General features: G+C 43.0%; 1 protein-coding gene across 1 annotated transcript in view; it reads right to left on the minus strand.

The window, feature by feature from the left end:
• Positions 1-16,688, minus strand: part of gch2 (GTP cyclohydrolase 2) — a 45,873-nt gene extending 29,185 nt beyond the window's left edge. Inside the window, exon 1 of the mRNA XM_072267047.1 lies at positions 16,254-16,688. Coding sequence (XP_072123148.1) covers positions 16,254-16,557 — 304 coding nt within the window. The 5' untranslated portion in view covers positions 16,558-16,688. The remainder of the gene's footprint in view (positions 1-16,253) is intronic.
• Positions 16,689-23,919: the final 7,231 nt, after the last annotated feature.

The raw sequence follows: 23,919 nt of genomic DNA on the forward strand, positions 1-23,919 counted from the left end.
TACAAATATTTCAAAAGTTGGATGAAGTTAAGGCTGTCCTCAGATAAACACGTGGCTTTTTGAACCCTCACCCAAATTACCAAACCCTATGGCCTTCTCAACACTCAAGCATTGATTACCCAGTCGATGACAATGGCTGCTTCACTAGTAGTGAATGCAGGTTGGACCACCACTTACAGCTGGCAGTAGCTAACTTTTTAAAAATTCCTTCTCCCACCCTCAGACTTTGTTCATAAATATTCCTGGCTTCATATTGCCCAATATAGCCTTTGAACTCTACACTGATGTAACAATCAGTTGAAAGATATCTCTGTGTAAGGATGAGTCAGTAGAGTGGAGACTGTGGGCTTGAGGTATTACTACATTTAAAAATGCAGTAACAAGCTTGTTAGCCTGTTGTAGCACAATTAATAAATGCCCCTTTGCAGCCCTAGAGTAAATTCAAAGCCAATTTGTTTTCAACTAAGTTTGAAGGAAACTTATTGCCACCATTTGAAATACAAGTTTTGATTTACACTTATATTTGAATAATTAAATTTAATTTCTATTTAAAGATAAATAAGTTACTTAAATGACAATTAGAACTATTCTATGCAAAAACAAATACATAAAATCAGAAACAAATTTCATTGAAAAAACAAAATGTTTTTCAGTATTTAGTTACATTATTCAAAAAAATCAAAGTGCTGCAATGTTTGAAATATTAAAAACAAAATGATAGAAATAGTTGGAAGATGAAGCAGCAACTATGGTGAGAGAAACAATGAACATCTCATGACATCCACCCTTCAGAGCAGTGGTTCTCAAACTTTTTATGCTCATGGACCAGTGACTTTCATTTACCTCTGTAGCCCCTACCCTCCATAGTCTCCGTTAATTGCTGAAGGTTTTTTGGTCAACTGTAGTGACTATTCTAATATATAGTCAATATTTACATTTGAACAGGTTTTAGGTGTTATTATGAGTTAAATATAACACTACTGATGTATATGAAAAATAAAATAATTTCAAAGCTCTGACTTGGATGCTTTATTTCCTCCTCAGCTTACATGGCCGCATGTTTTAATTTGATAGTGCAGTCTTACAAATTAGACATCTTTTTGTTCTGCGGGGATGGAAAAAAACCATAGGCAAGGCACTCAATGGAATATTGCTAACATTTTCCTTTGCTGCAGTAGCCATGGGTAATCAGATATAGTTTTTTAAATTATATATATATTAAATAAACAAACAGTAACAACAATACAATTGTGTGAGTGGGCTCTATAGAAAATTAGTAAAATAATTACAACAAATATAATTACAAGTGGAAAAGTATCAGCATTGGAATATAGATGTAAACATAAAACAAGACATTTAGGCAGTACTTGTTAAAAATATTGAACTTTAAAATTAGAAATAATTTAACTTCTAGCCAAATATTTTTAAAAATGCTACTGCATATGCAAATTCTATGTGACAATTAAGAGCTTGTACTCACCAAAAGAAGTGAATTGAAGTTCCTTCCAAAATATGACAAGTATCAGGGATTTAATGGAAGTTGAAGTGGTAGATGGTGGTGCAGTAGCAGACGTCACGCGTTCTTGCCTCTCTGCAGTTTAGTTGTTTGGGGCAGATGACCCCATTGTAGTAACTGCAGCTGTGATGTCATGTTTTATAGGTATTATAACAAGGATGGGTCAATGGAAGACAAACGTAACCAGCTCCTGCTGCAAACTTGCTTATTGGCCTTGCTGCAGACAGCCCCATCCAGCCCTCAGTTTGTTCGTTATATTCAAAACTGGTTTAATTAGATTACTACAATACGGCCATGTGAGGCTTTCCATTTAACTTGCCTTCTGATAAAGGTTTTGATGTGGAAAACCTGGCAACTTCCAACAATCTTTCAGTTGGAAAGAGATGAGGCTGGTTCCTATTAACATGTAATTATCTATAATCACCAGCTGGTAGAGCACATTGCAGAGTATCCTGCTGGGTGATGCCTGCCTGCTCACTGTATAATCAGTGATTTGGGGGTGGATGTAGAGAGGGGCTCTGAGGGCTACCCTGCAGGGTGTGAACAGTGATTTGTGTGTGCTCAAGCAGAAGCACAGATATCAATTGGCATGCCACAGCTACACACATACACAGAGGCTAAGCTGTTTTAGAAACATAGAAAACCTACAGCATAATGCAGGCCGTTCAGCCCACAATGCTGTGCCGAACATTTATTTACTTTAGAAATTACCTAGGGGTACCCACAGTCTTCTATTTTTCAAAGCTCCATGTACCTATCCAGGAGTCTCTTAAAAGACCCTATTGCATCCACCTCCCCTACCGTCGACGGTAGTCCATTCCACACACTCACCACTCTCTGTGTAAAAAACTTAACCCTGACATCTCCTCTGTACCTACTTCCAAGCACCTTAAAACTGTGCCCTCTCGTGTTAGCTATTGCAGCCCTGGGAAAGAGCTTCTGAATATCCACACGATGAATGCCTCTCATCATCTTGTACACCTCTATCGGGTCACCTCTCATCCTCTGCCACTCCAAGGAGAAAAGGCCGAGTTCACTCAACCTGTTCTCATAAGGCATGCTCCCCAATCCAGGCAACATCCATGTAAATCTCCTCTGCACCCTTTCTATGGTTTCCACATCCTTCCTGTAGTGAGGTGACCAGAACTGAGCACAGTACTCCAAGTGGGGTCTGACCTGGGTCCTATATAGCTGTAACATTACCTCTCGGCTCTTGAACTCAATCCCACGGTTGATGAAGGCCAATGCACCATATGCCTTCTTAACCACACAGTCAACCTGTGCAGCAGCTTTGAGTGTCCTATGGACTCAAACCTCAAGATCCCTCTGAACCTACACACTGCCAAGAGTCTTACCATTAATGCTATATTCTGCCATCATATTTGACCTACCAAAATGAACCACCTCACACTTATCTGGGTTGAACTCCATCTGCCACTTCTCAGCCCAGTTTTGCATCCTATCGATGTCCCACTTTATCCACAACACCCCCAACTTTTGTGTCATCAGCAAATTTACTAATCCATCCCTCCACTTCCTCATCCAGGTCAGTTATAAAAATCATGAAGAGAAGGGGTCCCTGAACAGATCCCTGAGGCACACCACTGGTCACTGACATCCATGCAGAATATGACTCATCTACAGCCACTCTTTGCCTTCTGTGAGCAAGCCAATTCTCCATCCACAAAGCAAGGTCCTCTTGGATCCCATGCCTCCTTACTTTCTCAATGAGCCTTGCGTGGTACTTTATCAAATGCCTTGCTGAAATCCATATCTATTACATCTACTGCTCTACCTTCATCAACGTGTTCAGTCACATTCTCAAAAAATTCAATCAGGCTCATAAGGCACGACCTGCCATTGACAAAACCATGGTGACTATTCCTAATCATATTATGCCTCTCCAAATGTTCATAAATCCTCCCTCTCAGGATTTTTCCATCAATTTACCAACCACTGAAGTAAGACTCACTGGTCTATAATTTCCTGAGCTATCTCTACTCCCATTCGTAAATAAGGGGACAACATCCGCAACCCTCCAATCCTCCGGAACCTCTCCCGTCCCCATTGATGATGCAAAGATCATTGCCAGAGGCTCAGCAATCTCCTCCCTCGCCTCCCACAGTAGCCTGGGGTACACCTTATCCGGTCCAGAAGACTTATCCAACTTGATGCTTTCCAAAAGCTCCAGCACATCCTCTTTCTTATATGTTCAAGCTTTTCAATCCCCTGTAAATCATCCCTACAATCGCCAAGATCCTTTTCCGTAGTGAATACTGAAGTAGACATTAAGCATCCTCTTGCTCTTCTCATACTTATAGAATGCCTTAGGGTTTTCTTTAATCCTGCTTGCCAAGGCCTTCTCAAGGCCCCTTCTGGCTCTCCTAATTTCATTCTTAAGCTCCTTCCTGCTAGCCTTATAATCTTCTAGATCTCTATCGTTGACTAGTTTTTGAACCTTTTGTAAGCTTTTCTTTTCTTCTTGACTAGATTTTCAATAGCCTTTGTACACCATAGTTCCTGTACCCTACCATTCTTTCCCTGTCTCATTGGTACGTTCCAGTATACCCTGAATATTTGCTGTTTTTCTGCCGTACATTTCCCTGAAAACATCTGTTCCCAATTTATGTTTCCAAGTTCCTGCCTGATAGCTTCATACTTCCGCTTACTCCAATTAAATGCTTTTCTAACTTGTCTGTTCCTATCCCTCTACAATGCTGTGGTAAAGGAGATAGAATTATGATCGCTATCTCCAAAATGTTCTCCCACTGAGAGACCTGACACCTGACCAGGTTCATTTCCTAATACCAGATCAAGTACAGCCTCTCCTCTTGTAAGCTATTGTGTCAGGAAACCTTCCTGAATACACCTAACAAACTCCACCTTGCTCTAGAGAGATGCCAATCAATATTTAGGAAATTAAAATCTCCCACCACGACAACCCTGTTATTATTACACTTTTCCAGAATCTGTCTCCCTATCTGCTCCTTGAATTCCTTGGTACTATTGGGTGGCCTATTACAAACACCCAGTAAAGTTATTGACCTCTTCCTGTTCCTAACTTCTACCCACAGAGACTCCGTAGACAATCCCTCCATGTCTTCCTCCTTTTCTGCAGCCATGACACTATCTCTGATCAGCAGTGCCACACTCCCACCACTTTTGCCTCCCTTCCTGTCCTTTCTGAAACATCTAAAGCCTGGCACTCTAAGTAACCATTCCTGCCCCTGAGCCATTGAAGTCTCTGTAATGGACACAACATCAAAGCTCCAAGTACTAATCCACACTCTAATCTTATCTGCCTCGTTCATGATGCTTCTTGCCTTAAAATAGACACATCTTTAACCATCGGTCTGAGAGTATCCCTTCTCTATCACCTACCTATCTTCACTTTCTCACTGTCTCCAAGCTTTCACAATTTGTGTGCCAATGGCCCCTTCCTCCGTCTCTTCAGTTCAGTTCCCACCCTCCAACAATTCTAGTTTAAACTCTCCCCAATAGCCTTAGCAAACCTCCCCGCCAGGATATTGGTCCCCCTTGGATTCAAGTGCAACCCATCCTTTTTGTACACGCCTGTCGCAAAAGAGGTCCCAAAAGAGGTCCCAATGATCCAGAAATCTGAATCCCTGCCCCCTACTCCAATCCCTCAGCCATGCACTTATCCTCCACCTCACTATATTCCTATACTCACTGCCACATGGCACAGGCAGTAATCCCGAGATTACTACCTTTGAGGTCCTGCTTCTCAACTTCTTTCCTAACTCCCTGCCGTCTGTTTTCAGGACCTCCTCCCTTTTCCTACCTACGTCGTTGGTACCAATATGTACCACTACCTCTGGCTGTCACCTTCAGGATAACCTGGACGCGATCAGAAACATCCCCGACCCTGGCACCTGGGAGGCAAACTACCATCTGTGTTTCTTTCCTGCGTCCACAGAATCACCTGTCTGACCCCCTAACTATAGAGTCCTCTTTTACTGCTGCCTTCTTCCTTCCCCTACCCTTCTGAGCCACAGGGCCAGACTCTGTTCCAGAGGCGTGGCCACTGTTACTTCCCCCAGGTAGGTCCCCCCCCCACACAGTACTCAAACAGGAGTACTTACTGTTAAGGGGTACTTTCCAGTATCTGACTCTTGCCCTTTCCTCTCCTGACTGTTAGCCACTTATCTGTCTCCTGAGTCCCCGGTGTGAGTACTTTCCTATAGCTCCTCCCTATTACCTCCTCGGTTTCCCTGACCATACAAAGGCCATCGAGCTGCATCTCCAGTTCCCTGACCCGGTCCCCAAGGAGCCACAGCTTGACACACCAGGCGCAGATGTGGCACTCCCTTAGATGCTGCCTCATCTAACATATTTCCCCAATCATTTCATTCAGGGTTTCAACTAAATTACATATATATATTTTATTTATATATTTCAGTAATATTTAATTTAAGCTGTAAACTTATCAGGAGCCCATTCAGAAACTCCTGTGGCCCCCAGTTTCTTGTTTTCTTAACTCGTGGCCCCTACAAAGTCAAGTATGCCCTCCTGGGGACCATATGGCTGATGTCGAGAACCACTGCTTTAGAGAACGTGAAATGTTAACTTTGTTTTACTCTTCCTAGGTAAACTACTGACCATTTCCAGCACATTCAGTCATTACTAATGCTTGTTATTCTTAAAATCTTTTCATATTTGTGAAATAGATCCTTTAAAACTTCTGAAATTATTAGTGTAAAATACATTGTGGATTTAACAGCACTTCTCTGGAAATTGAATGTAGATCAGATCATGACTGTTAAAATTTGATCCATTAAAGTTAGCACACAAAAATTATGTTCTCATCTCACTGCACAGTACTTGCATAAATGACTGTAATATTTGAGTCCTCGTGATGATCTTTAAATATCAGGGGCCAAGGAAAGCAGAAGATAGGTAAGTATTTGAAATATTCTGCAAAAAGATGATTTTACTGTGGTTTTTAGTAATTAGGAGAAAAAATGCTTAAGGGAATGTGGCAGTTTACTTGAGGTATGACATGTACCAGACTATAAAAACAATACTTTCAATTTAGACATTATTTTATTCCTACACTTAACGATAATCTATTCCAATAAAATGATGGAATACAATTGCACGTTGCCATCACCTGCATTCATACATCCTAAAGTTATACCAAATATCAAATTAACAAAGAGATACAAGTGAATGATCAATAGAAAAGTACTTCGCATGATATGATGCTGCCAGGAACTGTCAGCACAGTGGAAAACCCAAATGATGGATTTCAGATCATTAAGGCCAACAATTGCACAGAAGCAAATGTGATGCTGGAAGTCCAATGTAATAAACTTAGATATCCAGAAATACAGCCATACAATCTCCAGACAGTGATTACTCAATAAAACTTGCAGGAAATGTTTAGGTTATGGAAAACACCGAATACTATACCAAGGTAGTGACACTCAGACTTAATTTGGCTCCTGGCCCACTAATGGCTTGAATTTTATATTTTCTCTGTGCAAACTCAAACCTTTCTGGAGCCTCATCTGTCCCCACTGTGTGTATCTCTTCAAGCTTCTCCAAGGATCATCACCTTGTCATGGCGGAGAGGACTGTTAGTTCTGAAGGTCCTGAGAACAATGCGGTCTGCAGTTTAGCCATCTGGTGCTTAGCTCCTGGTATGGTCACCCATGGCAGTATGGTCGAGGGGTGGTTCCAGACAAAAAGTGACCCAACTCAAACCTCAATGGTGGGCCTAGTGAAAGATGTTGTCGCATCACAATGGTAGTGAAAGTGGAGGAAGGGTCCACAGTCACCTTGCACTCCGTGCCACTGGGCCCGAACTCCAATCTGTTCAACCGTGTGCTGGCTGCCCAGGCATCAGCCTCCTTACACTCTCTACAGCCACCGAGGACCCACCAATAGACGATCTTTTATGGAAACATCACACCTGGATCGAGTGATTGCACTACCTATACCTTGGACTATGTGCTACTAGATTTCCCACCACAGTCCTGGAAAAACTCGGGTGGATAAGGCACAGACTTCCAACTTAACTGGTATTATCTCATCTGTTCAGACTCTCCATCCCATAACTCATGCTGAAATTGTATCTTTCGTGACTTGAAGATATCTCCCAGTAATTTGCTTAAAGCAGGGGATACTAACCTGGGATGCATGGACCCCTCGGTCAATGGTGGGGGTCAATGGCAAAAAAAAGTTTGGGAACCCCTGGCTTAAGTCTCAAAGTTTCATTTATTATCAAAATATACAACTCTGAAAGTCTTCAGTTCTCTGGGTAGCCACGAAACCAAGAAAGAAAAGAAATGCAGCACGATTATCAACCCCCAAATTCCACTTCCCTGCAAAAACATGAACAAAAGCTGAACAGGAACATCAATCCCCAAAACCCCTTCCCTACACAAAAAAAATCCCGAGATTGGGTGTAAAAAAAAACATAAATTATAATACTGAAAAAAAGACCGCAGCCAGCAGGGCAGACAACAAACTGCAAATACAAAAGAAAAGCGACTTCATTAAGTTGTAGGAACAATTCCATAAGATACAAGACCATAAGACTATAGATATAGGAGCAGAATTAGGCCATTTGGCCCATTGAGTCTGCCCCACCATTTCATCATGACTGATCCAAATTGCCTCTCAGCCACAATCTCCTGCCTTCACACTGTATCCCTTCATGTCCTGACCAAGCAGGACTCTATCAACCTCTGCCTTAAATATACACAAAGACTGAGCCTCCATAGCTGCCTGTGGTAAAGAATTCCACACATTCACCACTCCATTCTGAAAGGTCATTCCTCTATTCTGACGCTGTGTCCTCTGGTCTTAAAATTAATCACCATAGGAAATATCCTCTCTGGATCCACTCCATCAAGGCCTTTCACAATTCAATAGGTTTCAAAGAGGTCACCCCTCATTCTTCCGAATTCTAGTGAGTACAGGCCCAGAGCCATCAAGTGATCTTCATATGACAAGCCATTTAATCACGGAGTCATTTTCGTGAACCTCCTTTGAACTCTGTCCAAAGTCAACACATCTGTTTTAAGGTAAGGCCCCAGAGCTGCTCACAATACTCCAAGTGAGGCCTCACCGGTGCTTTATAAAGTTTCAATATTACATACTTGCATTTTTATTCCAGTTCTCTTTAAATGAATGCTAACATTGCATTTGCCTTCCTCACCACAGACTCAACCTGCAAATTAACCTTTAGGGAATCCTGCACAAGGACTCCCAAGTCCTCAGTTTTTTGTATTTTCTCTCCATTTAAAAACTGTCAACCCTTTCATTTCTTTTACCGAAGTGCATAATTTTTGCTCTATTATATGCCTTTTCTTTGGTTTTTATGTTGGGTTTGACTTCTCTTGTTCGGCACGGTTGCATCATCTTTGCTTTAGAACACTTCTTCCTCTTTGGGATGTATACATCCCGTGCCATTCGAATTGCTTCCAGAAATTCCAGCCATTGTTGCTCTGCCATCATTCCTGCCAGCATTCTTTTGCAATCAATTCTGGCCAACTCCCCTCCCGTGCCTCTGTAATTCCCTTTACTCCACTGTAATACTGGTACATCTGTCTTTAGCTTTTCTTCCTCAAATTTCAGGGTGAATTCATTCATATTATGATTACTTGCATCCAGGGGTTCTTTTTCTTAAGCTCTCTAATCAATTCTATTTCTCTGACCTACACCCAATCCAGACTAGCTGATCCCCTAGTGGGCTCAACCATCAACTGCTAAAAAGCCATCTCACAAGCACTCACTGGAAATTCCCCCACTGGAATCCAGCACCAGCCTGATTTTCCAAATTGAAGTCTCCCATGACTATTGTACCATTGCCCTTTTGGAATGCATTTTCTATCTCCCATTGTAGTTTTTAGACCACATCCTTACTACTGTTTGGGGGGCTGTATACAATTCCCATCAGGGTCTTTTTACCCTTGCAGTTCCTTAGCTCTATCCACAATGATTCAACACCTTCCGACCCCAAGTCATCTCTTTCCAATGATTTGATTTTAGTCTTTAACAACAGAGCAACACTGCCCCCTCTGCCTATCTGTTCAATACAATGTGTATCCTTGGACATTAAGCTCCCACTTATGATCTTTCAGCCATGATTCAGTGATGCGAACAACATCACACTGGGCAATCTGCAACTGTGCTGCAAGTTTATCTACCTTATTCCATATACTGCACGCATTCAAATATAACACCTTCAGTCCTGTATTCACCCTTTTCAATTTTGTCCGCCCTTTACATTGCAACTCATCCTGTGGACTGCGATTTTGCCCTATCAACATCCTCTCCTCACTATACATTGCCTCTGTTTGTAAACCAGCTACCTCATTTTCAGCGCTATTATACGCCTTTCTTACGATGCATCTTGCATTGAAATATCCACAGCTCAGGACACTAGTTGTATCATGCTCAACCTTAAGATTCCTAACGTTGTCTGAGGTTTTGCCAAGATCTGCCTTCAAAACCTCTCCACTAACTGTTCTGGCACTCAAGTTCCCATCACCCTGCAACTCTAACTTAAACCCCACTGTGCAGCATTGACAAACCTTCCCACGAAGATATTTGACCCCCTCCAGTTCAGGTGCAAACCATCTCTTCTGCACAGGTCCCACCTTCCCTGGTAGAGAGCCCAATGATCCAAAAATCTTATGCCTCCCTCCTACACCAACTCTTTCACCACATACTAAATTGTATAATGTTCCTAGTTCTGGCCTCACTAGCACGTAGCAATCCTGAGATCACAGCACTGGAGGTCCTGCCCTTTAACTTAGCACCCAACTCCCTATGCAGAACCTTGTCACTTGTCCTACCCATGTCATTGGTACCAACATGGTTCATGGTTTTTAGCTGTTCACCGTCCTACTTAGGAATGCCGAGAACTCAATCCAAGATATCCCGGACTTTAGCACCCGGGAGGTAACATACCATCTGGGATTCTCATTCTCGCCTTCCTGTCCATTCCTCTAATCCCCTCTCACCACAGCATGCCTCTTCTCCTGCCTTCCATTTTGACACACACAGTGTCAGAGACCCAGCCACTGTGACTTTACTCTGTTAGGTCAATCCACACAACTCCCCCCCCCACCCCAATGACAGCATCGAAAGTGATGTATCTGTTGTTGAGGGGTACTCTGCACTGGCTCCTTAATCCCTTTCCCTTTCCTGACTGTCACCCAGGTTCCTGGGTCCTGCACCTTGGGTGTAACTACCTCTCTATATGTCCTATCTAGCAACCCTTCAGCCTCCCAAATGATCTGGAGTTCATCCAGTTCCAGCTCCTTAATGCTGCAACTGGATGCACCTCGCAGTTGTAGTTGTCAGGGACACTGGAGGTCTCCATGCCTTCCCACATCCCGCAAGAGGAACATTTCAGTGTCCTGCCTGGCATCTTTACTGTCCCTAACTAATGTTGAGTAAAGTTACCCCCTTTGGTTCAAGAGCCTAACAGTTGAGGGGTAATAACTGTTTCACAATCTGGTGGTGTGAATCCCTGAGTCTCCTGTATCAGCTTCCTGATAGCAGCAGGGAGACCAGACCATGACCTGGGTGGTGGGGGTTCTTAGTGATGGATGCTGCTTTCCTGTGACAATGCTCCATGTAGATGTGCTCATTGGTGGGGAGGACTTTACCTGTGATGGACTAGGCCACATCCACTGCTTTTTGTAGGATCTTCTGATTACGGGCATTGGTGTCTCTATACCAGAATGTGATGCAGCCAGTCAATATACTCTCCACCACACATCTATAGAAGTTTGTCAAAGTTTTAGATGTCATGCCAAATCTTCACTAACTTCGAAGGAAGTAGAAGTGATGTGGTGCTTTTTTGTAATTGCACTTACATGCTGGGTGCAGAACAGGTGCTCTGAAATGATAACAAAGGGGAATTTAAAGTTGCTGACCCTCTCCACCTCTGATCCCCCGATGAGGACTTCCTCATGGACCTCGGGTTTTGTCCTTCTGAAGTCAATAATCACCTCCTTGGTCTTGCTGACATTAAGAGGTTCTTGTGGCACCACTCAGCCAGATTTTCAATCTCCCTCCTATATACTGACTCTTCACCACCTTTGCTTCTGCCAACGACAGTGGTGTCATCAGCAAATGCAACATTAGAGATGTGCTTAGCCTCACAGTCACAAGTGTAGAGCAGGGGGCTAAGCACACAGGCTTGTCATGCACTTGTACTGATGGAGATTGTGAAGTAGATGTTTTTGCCAATTCCAACGGACTGGGGTCTGCAAGTGAGGCAACTGAGGATCCAATACACATGGAGGTATTGAGGCCAAGGTCTTGAAGTTTATTGATTAGTTTTGAGGGATGATAGTATTGAATGCCAAGCTATAGTCAATGAAGGGCACTCTGATGTTTGCATCTTTGCTGTCCAGATGTTCCAGGGTTGAGTGAAGAAAAAGTTACCATTTAATTTTACTGACTTTTCAATAGAATGAAGACCTACAGATCTGTTTTCAAATTCCTTGATCTCATTAATATTTTGGCAATAAAAGTTGAAACTCTCCAACAGCTGAGTTGACAATTTTGTGGAGTGTAGTGACACACGGTGACATTTGATTTGTGTGCTCTATGCAAACATAATGTGGTAATTCTACAATAGGCAGCAGATAAACCTGTTTCGCTGCACGTTGAAGTGCCCCTTCAGAATGGATAGACAATCTCAGAATGGATAGACAATGGATGATCTCTGTGTGAAATAATTCTCTCTCAGATTGTGCTGGAGCAATATTTCTATTGTTGGAATGTTGGACATACGCCCAAGGATCTCAGTAGATAAATAAATTTTTCCTTGGCCTTCCAGCCACATACAGGTGTCGATTTTAACCGACGTTTCTATGACAAACTTTGCCACCTTCATCAGAGATGATCCCTGATGAAGATGGCAGAGTTTACCATCAAAACGTCCGTTAAAATCGATACCTATACCTGCTGGAAGCCCGAGAAGTGTTTATTTGTATATATGCCAGGAAAGCACTAGATCCTTTTTCATCTTCAGGGAATTATCTTAACTGCCCCGTTGCCACTCCCTTGTTTTTGCCATACTGACTGCTGCAAAATGAAGGAATCAGGATTACTAGGACAACAGTCATAGCCCTTCAGTATTTTACTGCCCATGTTCACAGGATACCTCGAGAGTGGAATCCCTCTTGTTCTGATATTTGGCAGATCTACATTGTACACTTCCAGAATTATGCACGTGCAGAGGATTGCATAAAGAAAGTTGTGATGAAGAACTTTGGTCCTACTTCCCAGTAACCATTAGATACATCACTCATTTGAGCTCGTACCTATGTGAAAACCATCATGCACAGAAAGAGATCCATTAGTTCATCAATCTTGGTTGACCAACTATATACTTATAATAATACATGGCCTTTTTAAAAAGTGGTTAGATTTAACTTCCTGTGCACACTCTTGTTTTTAAAGGCAACATTGCAGTGTTACAGCCGTGGTGTGCTAACTCCATCTAGTGGTCTCAGTCAACACACTGAAATCTGAGCTCTCTTCAAGTATAGGGCATCTTTCACACAACCATAGATGCTACCAGCATGTCTAGCAGCAGTTTAGAAGGCTTCAGGCACAAAGGTTCATGGACACAATTACTTTGACAGCAATTGTTAAATAGGGCCGTGACCTTCGTCATTTTGGTTTTGGCATATAAATTTCAATGAAGATATAGTTATTGAAACACTGAAAAATGAATGCCCACTAATGCACCCGTAACTGTTTATACAGAAACCTTGGAAGCCAGTAACAGTTCCATAAAGGTGAGAACTTTTGAACAAATATAGAAAACCAATCTTCCATCCTTGAACTCACTTTACACTTCATGCTGTCAGAGCAGTGCTGCCAGGACAGTCAAGGACACGACCCACCTAGCCAAAATACTTCTCGTCCTTCTTCCCTCCGGGAGAAGGCTCAGGAGCTTGAAGACTTGTACGGCCAGATTTGGGAACAGCTTCTTTCCAACTGTGATAAGACTGCTGAACGGATCCTGATCCGGATCTGGGCCGTACCCTCCAAATATCCAGACCTGCCTCTCAGTTTTTTTTTTTGCACTACCTTACTTTCCCTTTTCTATTATCTATTTATGATTTATAATTTAAATTTTTAACATTTACTATCGATTTGCCAGGAGCACAGAGAGCAGAATCAAATATCGCTGTGATGATTGTATGTTCTAGTATCAATTGTTTGGCGACAATAAAGTATAAAGTAGAAAATGACAAAAACCTGCTGAATCTTGGAATGACTGTACGAAATAAACCGGCAAACAATTTGTGAACTGTGCAATCCCTGCAAGTGGAAGTAATGGTTGTTAGGAAATATTTTGAGATTGCTAGTATCAGTATTATCTGAAATCAGGGATTAAATTGGAAAAAAAGTTTGATCAATGTCTGTGACAACATTACATTGAATGATTGAGTTGAATGGTAGAGGATCTAAAAATTACAAATCCTAAAATAGACCTTTGTAGAAAAATGAATTTAGACCACAAAGCAAAGAAGAATAGCCGGAAAAATAGTGTCAAGCTTGCTTTTACAAAATAGATTAGAGACATGAAGGTGCTGGAATGAACTTACAATACACCTCAACATGGGAAAAAAGAAAATCACAGGAAGATGCAAGGCAGAAGAGACGCTCCTGCTGAAAACAAACTGGGGTTGCAGAGCATGACAGACCATGAACCTGTTGATCACTAAAGTTGGGCTTGGTGTTGCCCATTGAAACACTGATGATCATCAGTGTTGGCAAGTTTGCAGACGACACAAAGGTTGGTGGTGTTGTGGATAGTATAGAGGATTGTCGAAGATTGCAGAGAGACATTGATAGAATGCAGAAGTGGGCTGAGAAGTGGCAGATGGAGTTCAACCCAGAGAAGTGTGAGGTGGTACACTTTGGAAGGACAAACTCCAAGGCAAAGTACAAAGTAAATGGCAGGATACTTGGTAGTGTGGAGGAGCAGAGGGATCTCGGGGTTCATGTCCACAGATCCCTGAAAGTTGCCTCACAGGTGGGTAGGGTAGTTAAGAAAGCTTATGGGGTGTTAGCTTTCAGAAGTCAAGGGATAGAGTTTAAGAGTCATGAGGTAATGATGCAGCTCTATAAAACTCTGGTTAGGCCACACTTGGAGTATTGTGTCCAGTTCTGGTCGCCTCACTATAGGAAGGATGTGGAACCATTGGAAAGGGTACAGAGGAGACTTACCAGGATGCTGCCTGGTTTAGAGAGTATGCATTATGATCAGAGATTAAGGGAGCTGGGGCTTTACTCTTTGGAGAGAAGGAGGATGAGAGGAGACATGATAGAGGTATACAAGATATTAAGAGGAATAGATAGAGTGGACCGCCAGCACCTCTTCTCCAGGGCACCACTGCTCAGTACAGGAGGACATGGCTTTAAGGTAAGGGGTGGGAAGTTCAAGGGGGATATTAGAGGAAGGTTTTTTTACTCAGAGAGTGGTTCGTGCGTGGAATGCACTTTCTGAGTCAGTGGTGGAGACAGATACACTAGTGAAATTTAAGAGACTACTAGACAGGTATATGGAGGAATTTAAGGTGGGGGGAGGTTATATGGGAGGCAGGGTTCAAGGATCGGCACAACATTGTGGGCCGAAGGGCCTGTACTGTGCTGTACTATTCTATGTTCTATAAAGTTGTGATATTGAGAGATATATAGATTTGTGTTGATATTTTCTTTGCATGAATGATTTTGCGAAGCTATATAATGGTGGATGGAAAGCTAAAAATAGGTGCTAAAAGCAGGAAGAATTGATGAAATATGGTTATTTTACTGTGCAGGTAGCACAGGGCTTTTTGTACTATAAATTCCTCCAAATTAAAAGGCAAGACTTGGTGTTGATTTAAAAATAAATTTTGAAGTTTTCCTGTGTTTAAAATAAAATTGCTTTACTAACATTTCAATGTTTGGTGGCTAAGACACAATGCGTTTCTGAGGAGAGATTAATTTTTTTGTACATTTCACTCTGAATTTCAACTTAATATTTACAGATGGCATTGCGATATTATTGGTCTGGCTTTCTTGCTTCTTCTATCTTCGGTGCTGTCCTAGCACCTGTTCCTCCCGCAGCCACCTCTTCGCCCTCTCTCTCCCTCCGCTACCCACCTTCTCTCCCCCCTCCCCACAGCGGAGCCCCAGGCTCAGAAGGTCGCTGCCGCCTGCTGCTTAGCTCGGGCTGCACACGTACTGAGGGTCACGGTGCGAAACGTCGACTGTTTATTTATTCCCATAGAGGCTGCCCGACCTGCCGAGATCCTCCATCATTTTGTGTGTGCTGTCCTGGATCTCGAGCATCTGCAAAATCTGTGTTTACATTTTCTCTTCCGTCCCCACCCGCTGCACTGGCAAACACATTGATGAGACAGCTATGGGCGTGACGGGGTCAGTAGCTAGGATATTTGAATGTATTGCCAGCTCCTCGCTATAGGAATGAATGAATGGCACTAGCATTGTCTGCCGTGTCACTCTTGACAAGAACCGCTCTGTAACACAAACCTAACTCAAACAGCGTCAAGTCTCCACGTCCAAATTAGATGGTGGGATGAAATACTTTTTTGAAATATCATCTCTTTATTGGCTGTTGTCAAACTTGTATGGCTAGCTTCACTCCTTTAATTTGCTCCTGACCCAATTTAAAACATAAAATAAATCAGGGCTTCAATTGTACAGATTAAAAGCAAACCCTTACCCGGAATATTGTCCTGATAACCTTTAGTGAAGAATTGCATGGCTTTCGCGGCTCTGTGGGGAGTCTTTAGCAGTCCTTCCCTCTGTGGATTTTCCCCCAGTCCTCTCAGGATGGTTGCATAGGCTTCCTCCAATTCCGCCAAGGCATCCCCTCCGCTCCGCGCCTTCTCGTCTCTCCACTGAACCGCGACTTTCTTGGGCTCTAAAGTCAAATTACTGAACCCGTCAAAACAATTGGCAACCAACTTCTTGGCACAGCACACGCCGTTAATCTCCGCCGCCACTAACTGCTTAGCGTAATCCATGGTGCTGCGATTGAAGGCCTGCCAATGCTCAGATGTATCCGAGATGCTCCTAGAGGAATCAGTCTTCACTGCATCCCGGCGCTTCTATTTATATCGGGAGATTAGCGGGATCGAGTCTGATTTAATCACACAGTGCGTTGTTCACACGTCAGCATGTGTGCTAGTGCTACTGAGCCATATTAAATCGTCTGCCCCCCGGGCCGGGTTATTCTGGGGAAAGATAATTGTATGTAGGAGATAATAATATTTCCACCGCGCACGCAGTCCGCGCCAGCGCTTACACATCTACATCCACCAGTAACTACTTAAAAATAGAGAATAATCACTGTAGATAACATCGATTGGATACTTATTGCGTCCGGTCATAAAGTATCCAGCGAGGGAAATGAAAGGGATCCTTTAAATCCGGGAAAAAGCGTCAGTCCGCGGTCATCTGCTGCCCGTTCATCTGCAATATCCAAAGCTTCAGGCGCGCCTGTTTCAGGTGCTTGTAAACTAATGACTGGAAAATTAGAATATTGAAGGCAAACGTCTGCGGTCAGTTATGTATCTAAATCAGATTACCTGCCAAATTCACCAGTTTCATTCCCGGTTCTTCTTTAGAAGTTGACAAGTTCAGTTCTTAACCCCCTCGCTGGCCTATTTAAGAACTGTCCTGGTAACCAGCCTCACCCAAAACGTCGACTGGTTTTCCACAGGTGCCGCTGATTTCCTCCAGCAGTTTGGATTTCTAGCATCTGCAGATGTTCTCGTATTTGTTTAACAAGAACCCATTTCGTTCTCGGTCGAGTCACCTACTAGACCGGAAAAAAAGGACCGCGCGATTCTTGGCTGAAGCCCGTTTCTGAATTAGAGGCAAGTTCCGTAACAACCCGGCAGATTTATGACCACCATCGTCAGGAATAACTTCCTTTAAGTTTGTGGACTGGGGTCTGAATTTAACTTCCATCATTATACCCAGGAATGCAACGTGCAGAAGGATACGCATTCACTGGAAGAATAGTTATTTTAAAAAGTTATATGGAGTTGTCATAAGGGGGCGTTGGGAACGGACCCAAATACAAGCCACAGATGCTGAAGTACTAGGAACACGACAAGGTTTATCAATAAAGCAAGGGCAGTCAGGAAGGAAGGACACTGGACATGGACACATGCCCTGGACAAGACAAGGACACTGGGCCTGGGCTAGGACTAAGACTAGGAAAGTGGGACCAGGACAAGGAACTTAGGACTAGGAGCCTGGGCTAGGACTCTGAGATAGAGACTGGACAGGGACCCAGAACCTGGGTCTTGACTCAGGCTCAGATCCCCGATCTAGGCGAGGACAAAACGTGGCTACAGGACTGGACGTGGAACCCCTGCACAGGACAAGGCACATGGACAGGCCGAGAACCTTGACAGGCTGAGGTTCTTGGACGTGGCTTGGACTAGGCGGGGGAACTCCAGGGCTGGACTTGGCTCTTGGACAAGGTTAGGCTCAACTCTTGGATTCACCTTGGTTAGGCCCTTGGGTACCGAGCCGGGACTCCTTCTTGGAGCGCAGGGCCTGGATGACTACTGAGGATACTTGCCGAGGAAACTGTCAGGGATTCAGAGATATTTATGTGCCAGCCCAAAATGAGAATCAGGTGTCTCAATTAAGGCACCCAATGGAACAAGGGAAAACAGGAAAACCCGGAATAAAGATTGATGAACTGGACCGTGAACCAGAATGCGGATTTCACAGACCGGACCATGGCAGTTGTCTTGTTAAAATAAAACTGTGGTGATTATTGGAGGTAAATAGATAGATAATTTGGTTATTGATAATTGGTTTATTATTGTAACATGTACCAAGATACAGTGAAAAACTATTGTTTTGCCTAACAACCAGACTGATCTTCCATAGTACATCAAGGCGGTACCATGAAACAGAAGCTGGTGCGAAGTGTGAAAACATACAGTGACTATAAAAAGTATTCACGCCCCTTGAAAGTTTTCGTGTTTCATTGTTTTACGACATTGAATCACAGTGGATTTAATTTGGATTCCTGACACTGATCAACAGAAAAAGACTTTCGTGTCAAAGTGAAAACAGATCTCTACAAAGTGATCTAAATTAATTACAAATATAAAACACAAATAGTTGATTGAATGCATACTCACCCCCTTAAATATGACACACCAAGTCATCACTGGGGCACCCAATTGGTTTTAGAAGTCACATAATTAGTTAAATGGAGATCTGTTTTTGGAGACCTGTGTGCAGTCAAGGTGTTTCAATTGATTGTAGTAAAAATACACCTGTAATACACCTGTATCTGGAAGGTCCAACTGCTGGTGAGATAGTATCCTGGCAAAAACTACACCATGAAGACAAAAGAACATTCCAAGCCACTCTGCAAAAAGGTTATTGAAAAGCACAAGTCAGGGGATGGCTACAAGAAAATTTCTAAGTCACTGAATATCTGTTATAGTGATAGTCCTTCGGATTCGAAGAAGACATGGAAACCTTTGCATGATGGAGTTTTAAGTGGAACAGCCATTGCACAGGGGCAATCCCACTCTCTTGGCAGAAGAGACTTTGATCCAGTGGCATGGACAATCATTACGGCTGGAGACCTCTCCTGCTGCAGTGGATGACCAGGACGTCGAAGTGTCTTGTGGTGCTCTTAGCACTCCACAACACCTGCTGGGCCTGCCTTCTTAACCGTTGGACCATTAATTTAACTTCCCTTGTGCAGTTAGGTCAATCATCAAGAAATGGAAAGAATACGGCACCATTATTAATCTGCTTAGAGCAGGCCGCCCTCAAAAACTGAGTGACTGTGTAAGAAGGGGACCAGTGAGGGAGGCTACCAAGAGACCTGTGACGACTCTGGAGGAGTTACAAGCTTCAGTGGCTGAGCTGGGAGAGACCGTGCATACAATTGTTGCCTGGGTGCTTCACTAGTCGCAGCTTTACGGGAGAGTGGCAAAGAGAAAGTCACTGTTGGAAAAAAAAAATCACATGAAATTTTGGCTAGAGTTTGCCAGAAGGCATGTGGGAGACACTGAAGTCAGCTGGAAGAAGGTTCTATAGTTTGATGAAACCAAAATTGGTGTAAGCCAAACATAGTACATCATCAAAAACAGACCATCCCTACCGTGAAGCATGGTGGTGGCTGAATCATGCTGTGGGGATGCTTCACTGTAGCAGGCCCTGGAAGGCTTGGGAAGGTAGAGGGTAAAATAAATGCAGCAAAATACAGGGAAATCCTGGAGGAAAACCTGATGCAGTCTGCAAGAGAACTACAACTTGCAACTGCAAGAGAAGATTTAAGCAACACACACACACAAAATGCTGGAGGAACTCAGCAGGCTGGGCAGTATATATGGAAAAGAGTACAGTCAACATTTCAGGTTGAGACCCTTCATCAGGACTGGATAAAGAAAGATGAGGAGTCAGAGTAAGAAAGTTCGGGGAAGAGAGGAAGAACCACAAGGTGATAGGTGAAACCAGGAGGGGTGAAGTAAAGAGCTAGGAAGTTGATTGGTGAAAGGGATACAGAGCTGAAGAAGGGACAATCTGATAGGAGAGGACAGAAAGCCACGGATGGAAGAAAAGGGGGAGGAACACCAGAAGGATGTGATGAGGTGAGAGAAGGAAATGAGAATGGGGAATGGTGAAGTTGAGGTGCACATTACTGGAAGTTCGACAAATTGATGTTCATGCCATCAGGTTGGAGGCTACCCAAACAGAATATAAGGTTTTGCTCCTCCAACCTGAGTGTGGCCTCATCACTACAGTAGAGGAGGCCATGTTGGAATGGGAATGGGAAGTGGAATTAAAATGGGTGGACACTGGGAGATCCCGCTTTTTCTGGTGGATGGAGTGTAGGTACTCGCTGAAGTGGTCTCCCAATCTACATCGGTCTCACCAATATACAGGAGGCCACTTTGGGAGCACTGGATACAGTAGATGACGCCAACAAACTCACAAGTGAAGTATCACATCACTAGAAAGGACTGTTAGGGGCCCTGAATTGTAGTGAGGGAGGAGATGTAGGAGCAGATGTAGCACTTGTTCTGCTTGCAAGGATAAGTGCCGGGAGGGAGATCAATGAGGAGGGACAAACGGACAACGGAGTCACATAGGGAGCAATTCCTACAGATTTATTTTCCAACAAGATAATGAGCCCAAGCATAAAGCCAAAGCTATGCAGGAATGGCTTAAAACAACAAAACTAATGTCCTGGAGTGGCCAAGTTAGAGTCCAGACCTCAACCTAATTGAAAAATTTTGGCTGGACTTGAAAAGGGCTGCTCACTCATGATCCGCATGCAATCTGACGGAGCTTGAACAGTTTTGTAAAGGAGAATGGGGAAAAGTTTGCAGTGTCCAGACGGGCAAAGCTGATAGAGACCTATCCACACAGACTCAAGGCTACAATTGCTGCCAAAGCTCCTTGAAGGGGGTGAATACTTATGCAATCAATTATTTTGTGTTTTATGTTTGTAGTTAATTTAAATCACTTTGCAGAGATCTGTTTTCACTTTGACACAAAAGATACTTTTTCTATTGATCAGTATCAAAAAAGCCAAATTAAATCCACTGTGATTCAATGTTGTAAAACAATAAAATGTGAAAACTTAGACTTCCTTGGGGGGGGGGTGAATACTTTTTATAGACACAGTAATGACAAATTGACCTGATGCTTACAGAATTGTCTTCAATAAAGTTATGTAAACATAGTCATCCACTGAGAATCCTTAATGTTTTGGAAAGACAATTTATAACAATCTGAGTAAAGACATTGTTCTTAAATCTCTTTTGGCTGATGCCATAACTCATTGTTTTAGTCTCTTCAGCCTCAGAAAGTAGCCTGTCAAATATATTATACTGCGATCACCTTTCATTCAAGGTACACAGGCACGATCCAATCAATTGTTTCTTACAGAACAAACACCAACGTAGAAACCAGCTGAGTGAACTTCATTGCGGACTCTCCTGTCAGCCATGGGTAAGTTCAATAGGTCACATCAAGCCACTTCAGAACTTGAAACACCTATTGCAGCTGCCTGCCCTCATAAGACCCTAAGATGATAAAAGCAAAATTAGCCCATGCAGCACGTTGAGGCTGCACCACCATTCCATTAGGCTGATTTATTATCCCTCTCAACCCCATTCTCCTGCCTTCTCCCTGTAACCTTTGACATCCTGACTAATCAAGAATCTGTCAACCTCTGCTTTAAATATACTCAAAGATGGACTCCACAGCCGCCTGTGTCAATGAAATCCACAGATTCACTACCCTCTGGTGAAAGAAATTTCTCTTCATCTCAGTTCTAAATGGACGTCCCTCTAGGCTATGTTCTCTTGTCCGTGACTCACCCACTATGGGAAACATCCTCCATACATGCAGTCCATCCAGATCTTTCAATACTTGATAGTTTTCAAAGAGATCCCCTCTCATTCTTCTAAACTCCAGTGAATACAGGCCCAGAGGCATCAAACACTCCTCATACATTAACTCCTTCATTCTCAGAATCATTCTTCATGAACCTCCTCTGGACCCTCTCCAATGGCAGCACACTGTTCTTTAGATAAGAGGCCCAAAACTGCTCACAATAGTCCAAGTGCAGTCTCACCAATACCTTATCTTTATAAGGATTACATCTTGCTCTAATATCCTCAGTATTACATACTTGCTCTTATAAACTAGTCCTCTCAAACTGAATGCTAACATTGCATTTGCCTTCCTTGCCAAAAACTCATTCTGCAAACGAACCTTTAGAGAATCCAGCACAAGGGCTCCCAAGTTCCTTTGCACTTCTGATTTTTGAACTTTCTCCCCATTTAGAAAACAGTTTACACTTTTATTCCTTCTACCAAAGTGCACGACCATACACTTCTCTACACTATATTCCATCTTCCACTTCTTAGACTATAACCTATCCCTCAATGTCAGCAAGACAAAGAAATTGGTTATAGACTTCAGAAGGAGTAGCGGACCGCACGACCCAATTTACATCAGTGGTGCGCAAGTGGAACAGGTCAAAAGCTTTAAGTTCCTCGGGGTCAATATCACAAGTGACCTGACTTGGTCCAACCAAACAGAGTTCACTGCCAAGAAGGCCCACCAGCAACTTTACTTCCTGAGAAAACTAAAGAAATTTGGCCTGTCCCTAAAACCCTCACTAATTTTTTATACATGCACCGTAGAAAGCATTCTTCTAGGGTGCATCACAACCTGGTATGGAAGTTGTCCTGTCCAAGACCGGAAGAAGCTGCAGAAGATCGTAAACACAGCGCAGCACATCACACAAACCAATCTTCCATCCTTGGACTCACTTTACACCGCACACTGTTGGAGCAGTGCTGCCAAGATAATCAAGGACACGACCTACCCAGCCAACAGCCTTTTTGTCCCTCTTCCCTCTGGGAGAAGGCTCAGGAACTTGGAGACTCGTACGGCCAGATTTGGGAACAGCTTTTTTCCAACTGTGATGAGACTGCTGAACAGATCCTGACCAGATCTGGGCCGTACCCTCCAAATATCCGGACCTGCCTCTTGTTTTTTTTGCACTACCTTATTTTCCATTTTTCTATTTTCTATTTATGATTTCTAATTTACATTTTTAATATTTACTAATTTTTACTATTTTTAATATTTAATATTTGTAATCCAGGGAGCGGGAAGTGCAGAATCAAATATCGCTGTGATGATTGTACGTTCTAGTATCAATTGTTTGGTGACAATAAAGTATAAAGTATTCTCATAATTCATCCAAGTCCTTCTGCAGATTCCCTGCTTCTTCATCACTACCTGCCACTCTACTTATCTTCATATCATCCACAAACTTGGCCACAAAGCTGTCATCCAAACCATTCAAACATAACATGGAAAAAAAAGTGTTCCCAACACTGAACCTTGCGGAACATCACTAGTCACTGGCAGCCAATCAGAAAAGGCTTCCTTTATTCTCACTCTTTGACTCCTGCCAATCAGCCAATGCTCTATCCATGCCAATATTTTCCCTGGAATAACATGGGCTCTCATCTTGTTAAGCAACCTCATGTGTGTCACCTTGTCAAAGGCCTTCTGAAAATCCAAGTAAGCAACATCCACTGACTCTCCTTTGTCTATCCTGCCTATTATTTCCTCAAAAGATTCCAACCGATTTGTCAGACAAGATTTCCCCTTAAGGATCCATTCTGACTTTGGCCAAATTTATTATGTGCCTCCAAGGACCTCGAAACCACATCCTTAATAATGGACTCCAACATCTTCCTGAATGTCAGCGAATATCACCAACTGCACTGATGCTTACGAGGTTGCAGAATCAAAGGAAGGGAGAGAGACAGCGAGAGGAAAGAGTGAACCAATACAGAGAAGCAGTC

This window comes from Mobula birostris, chromosome 8, assembly GCF_030028105.1.
Source record: "Mobula birostris isolate sMobBir1 chromosome 8, sMobBir1.hap1, whole genome shotgun sequence".
Classification (NCBI taxonomy): domain Eukaryota; kingdom Metazoa; phylum Chordata; class Chondrichthyes; order Myliobatiformes; family Myliobatidae; genus Mobula; species Mobula birostris.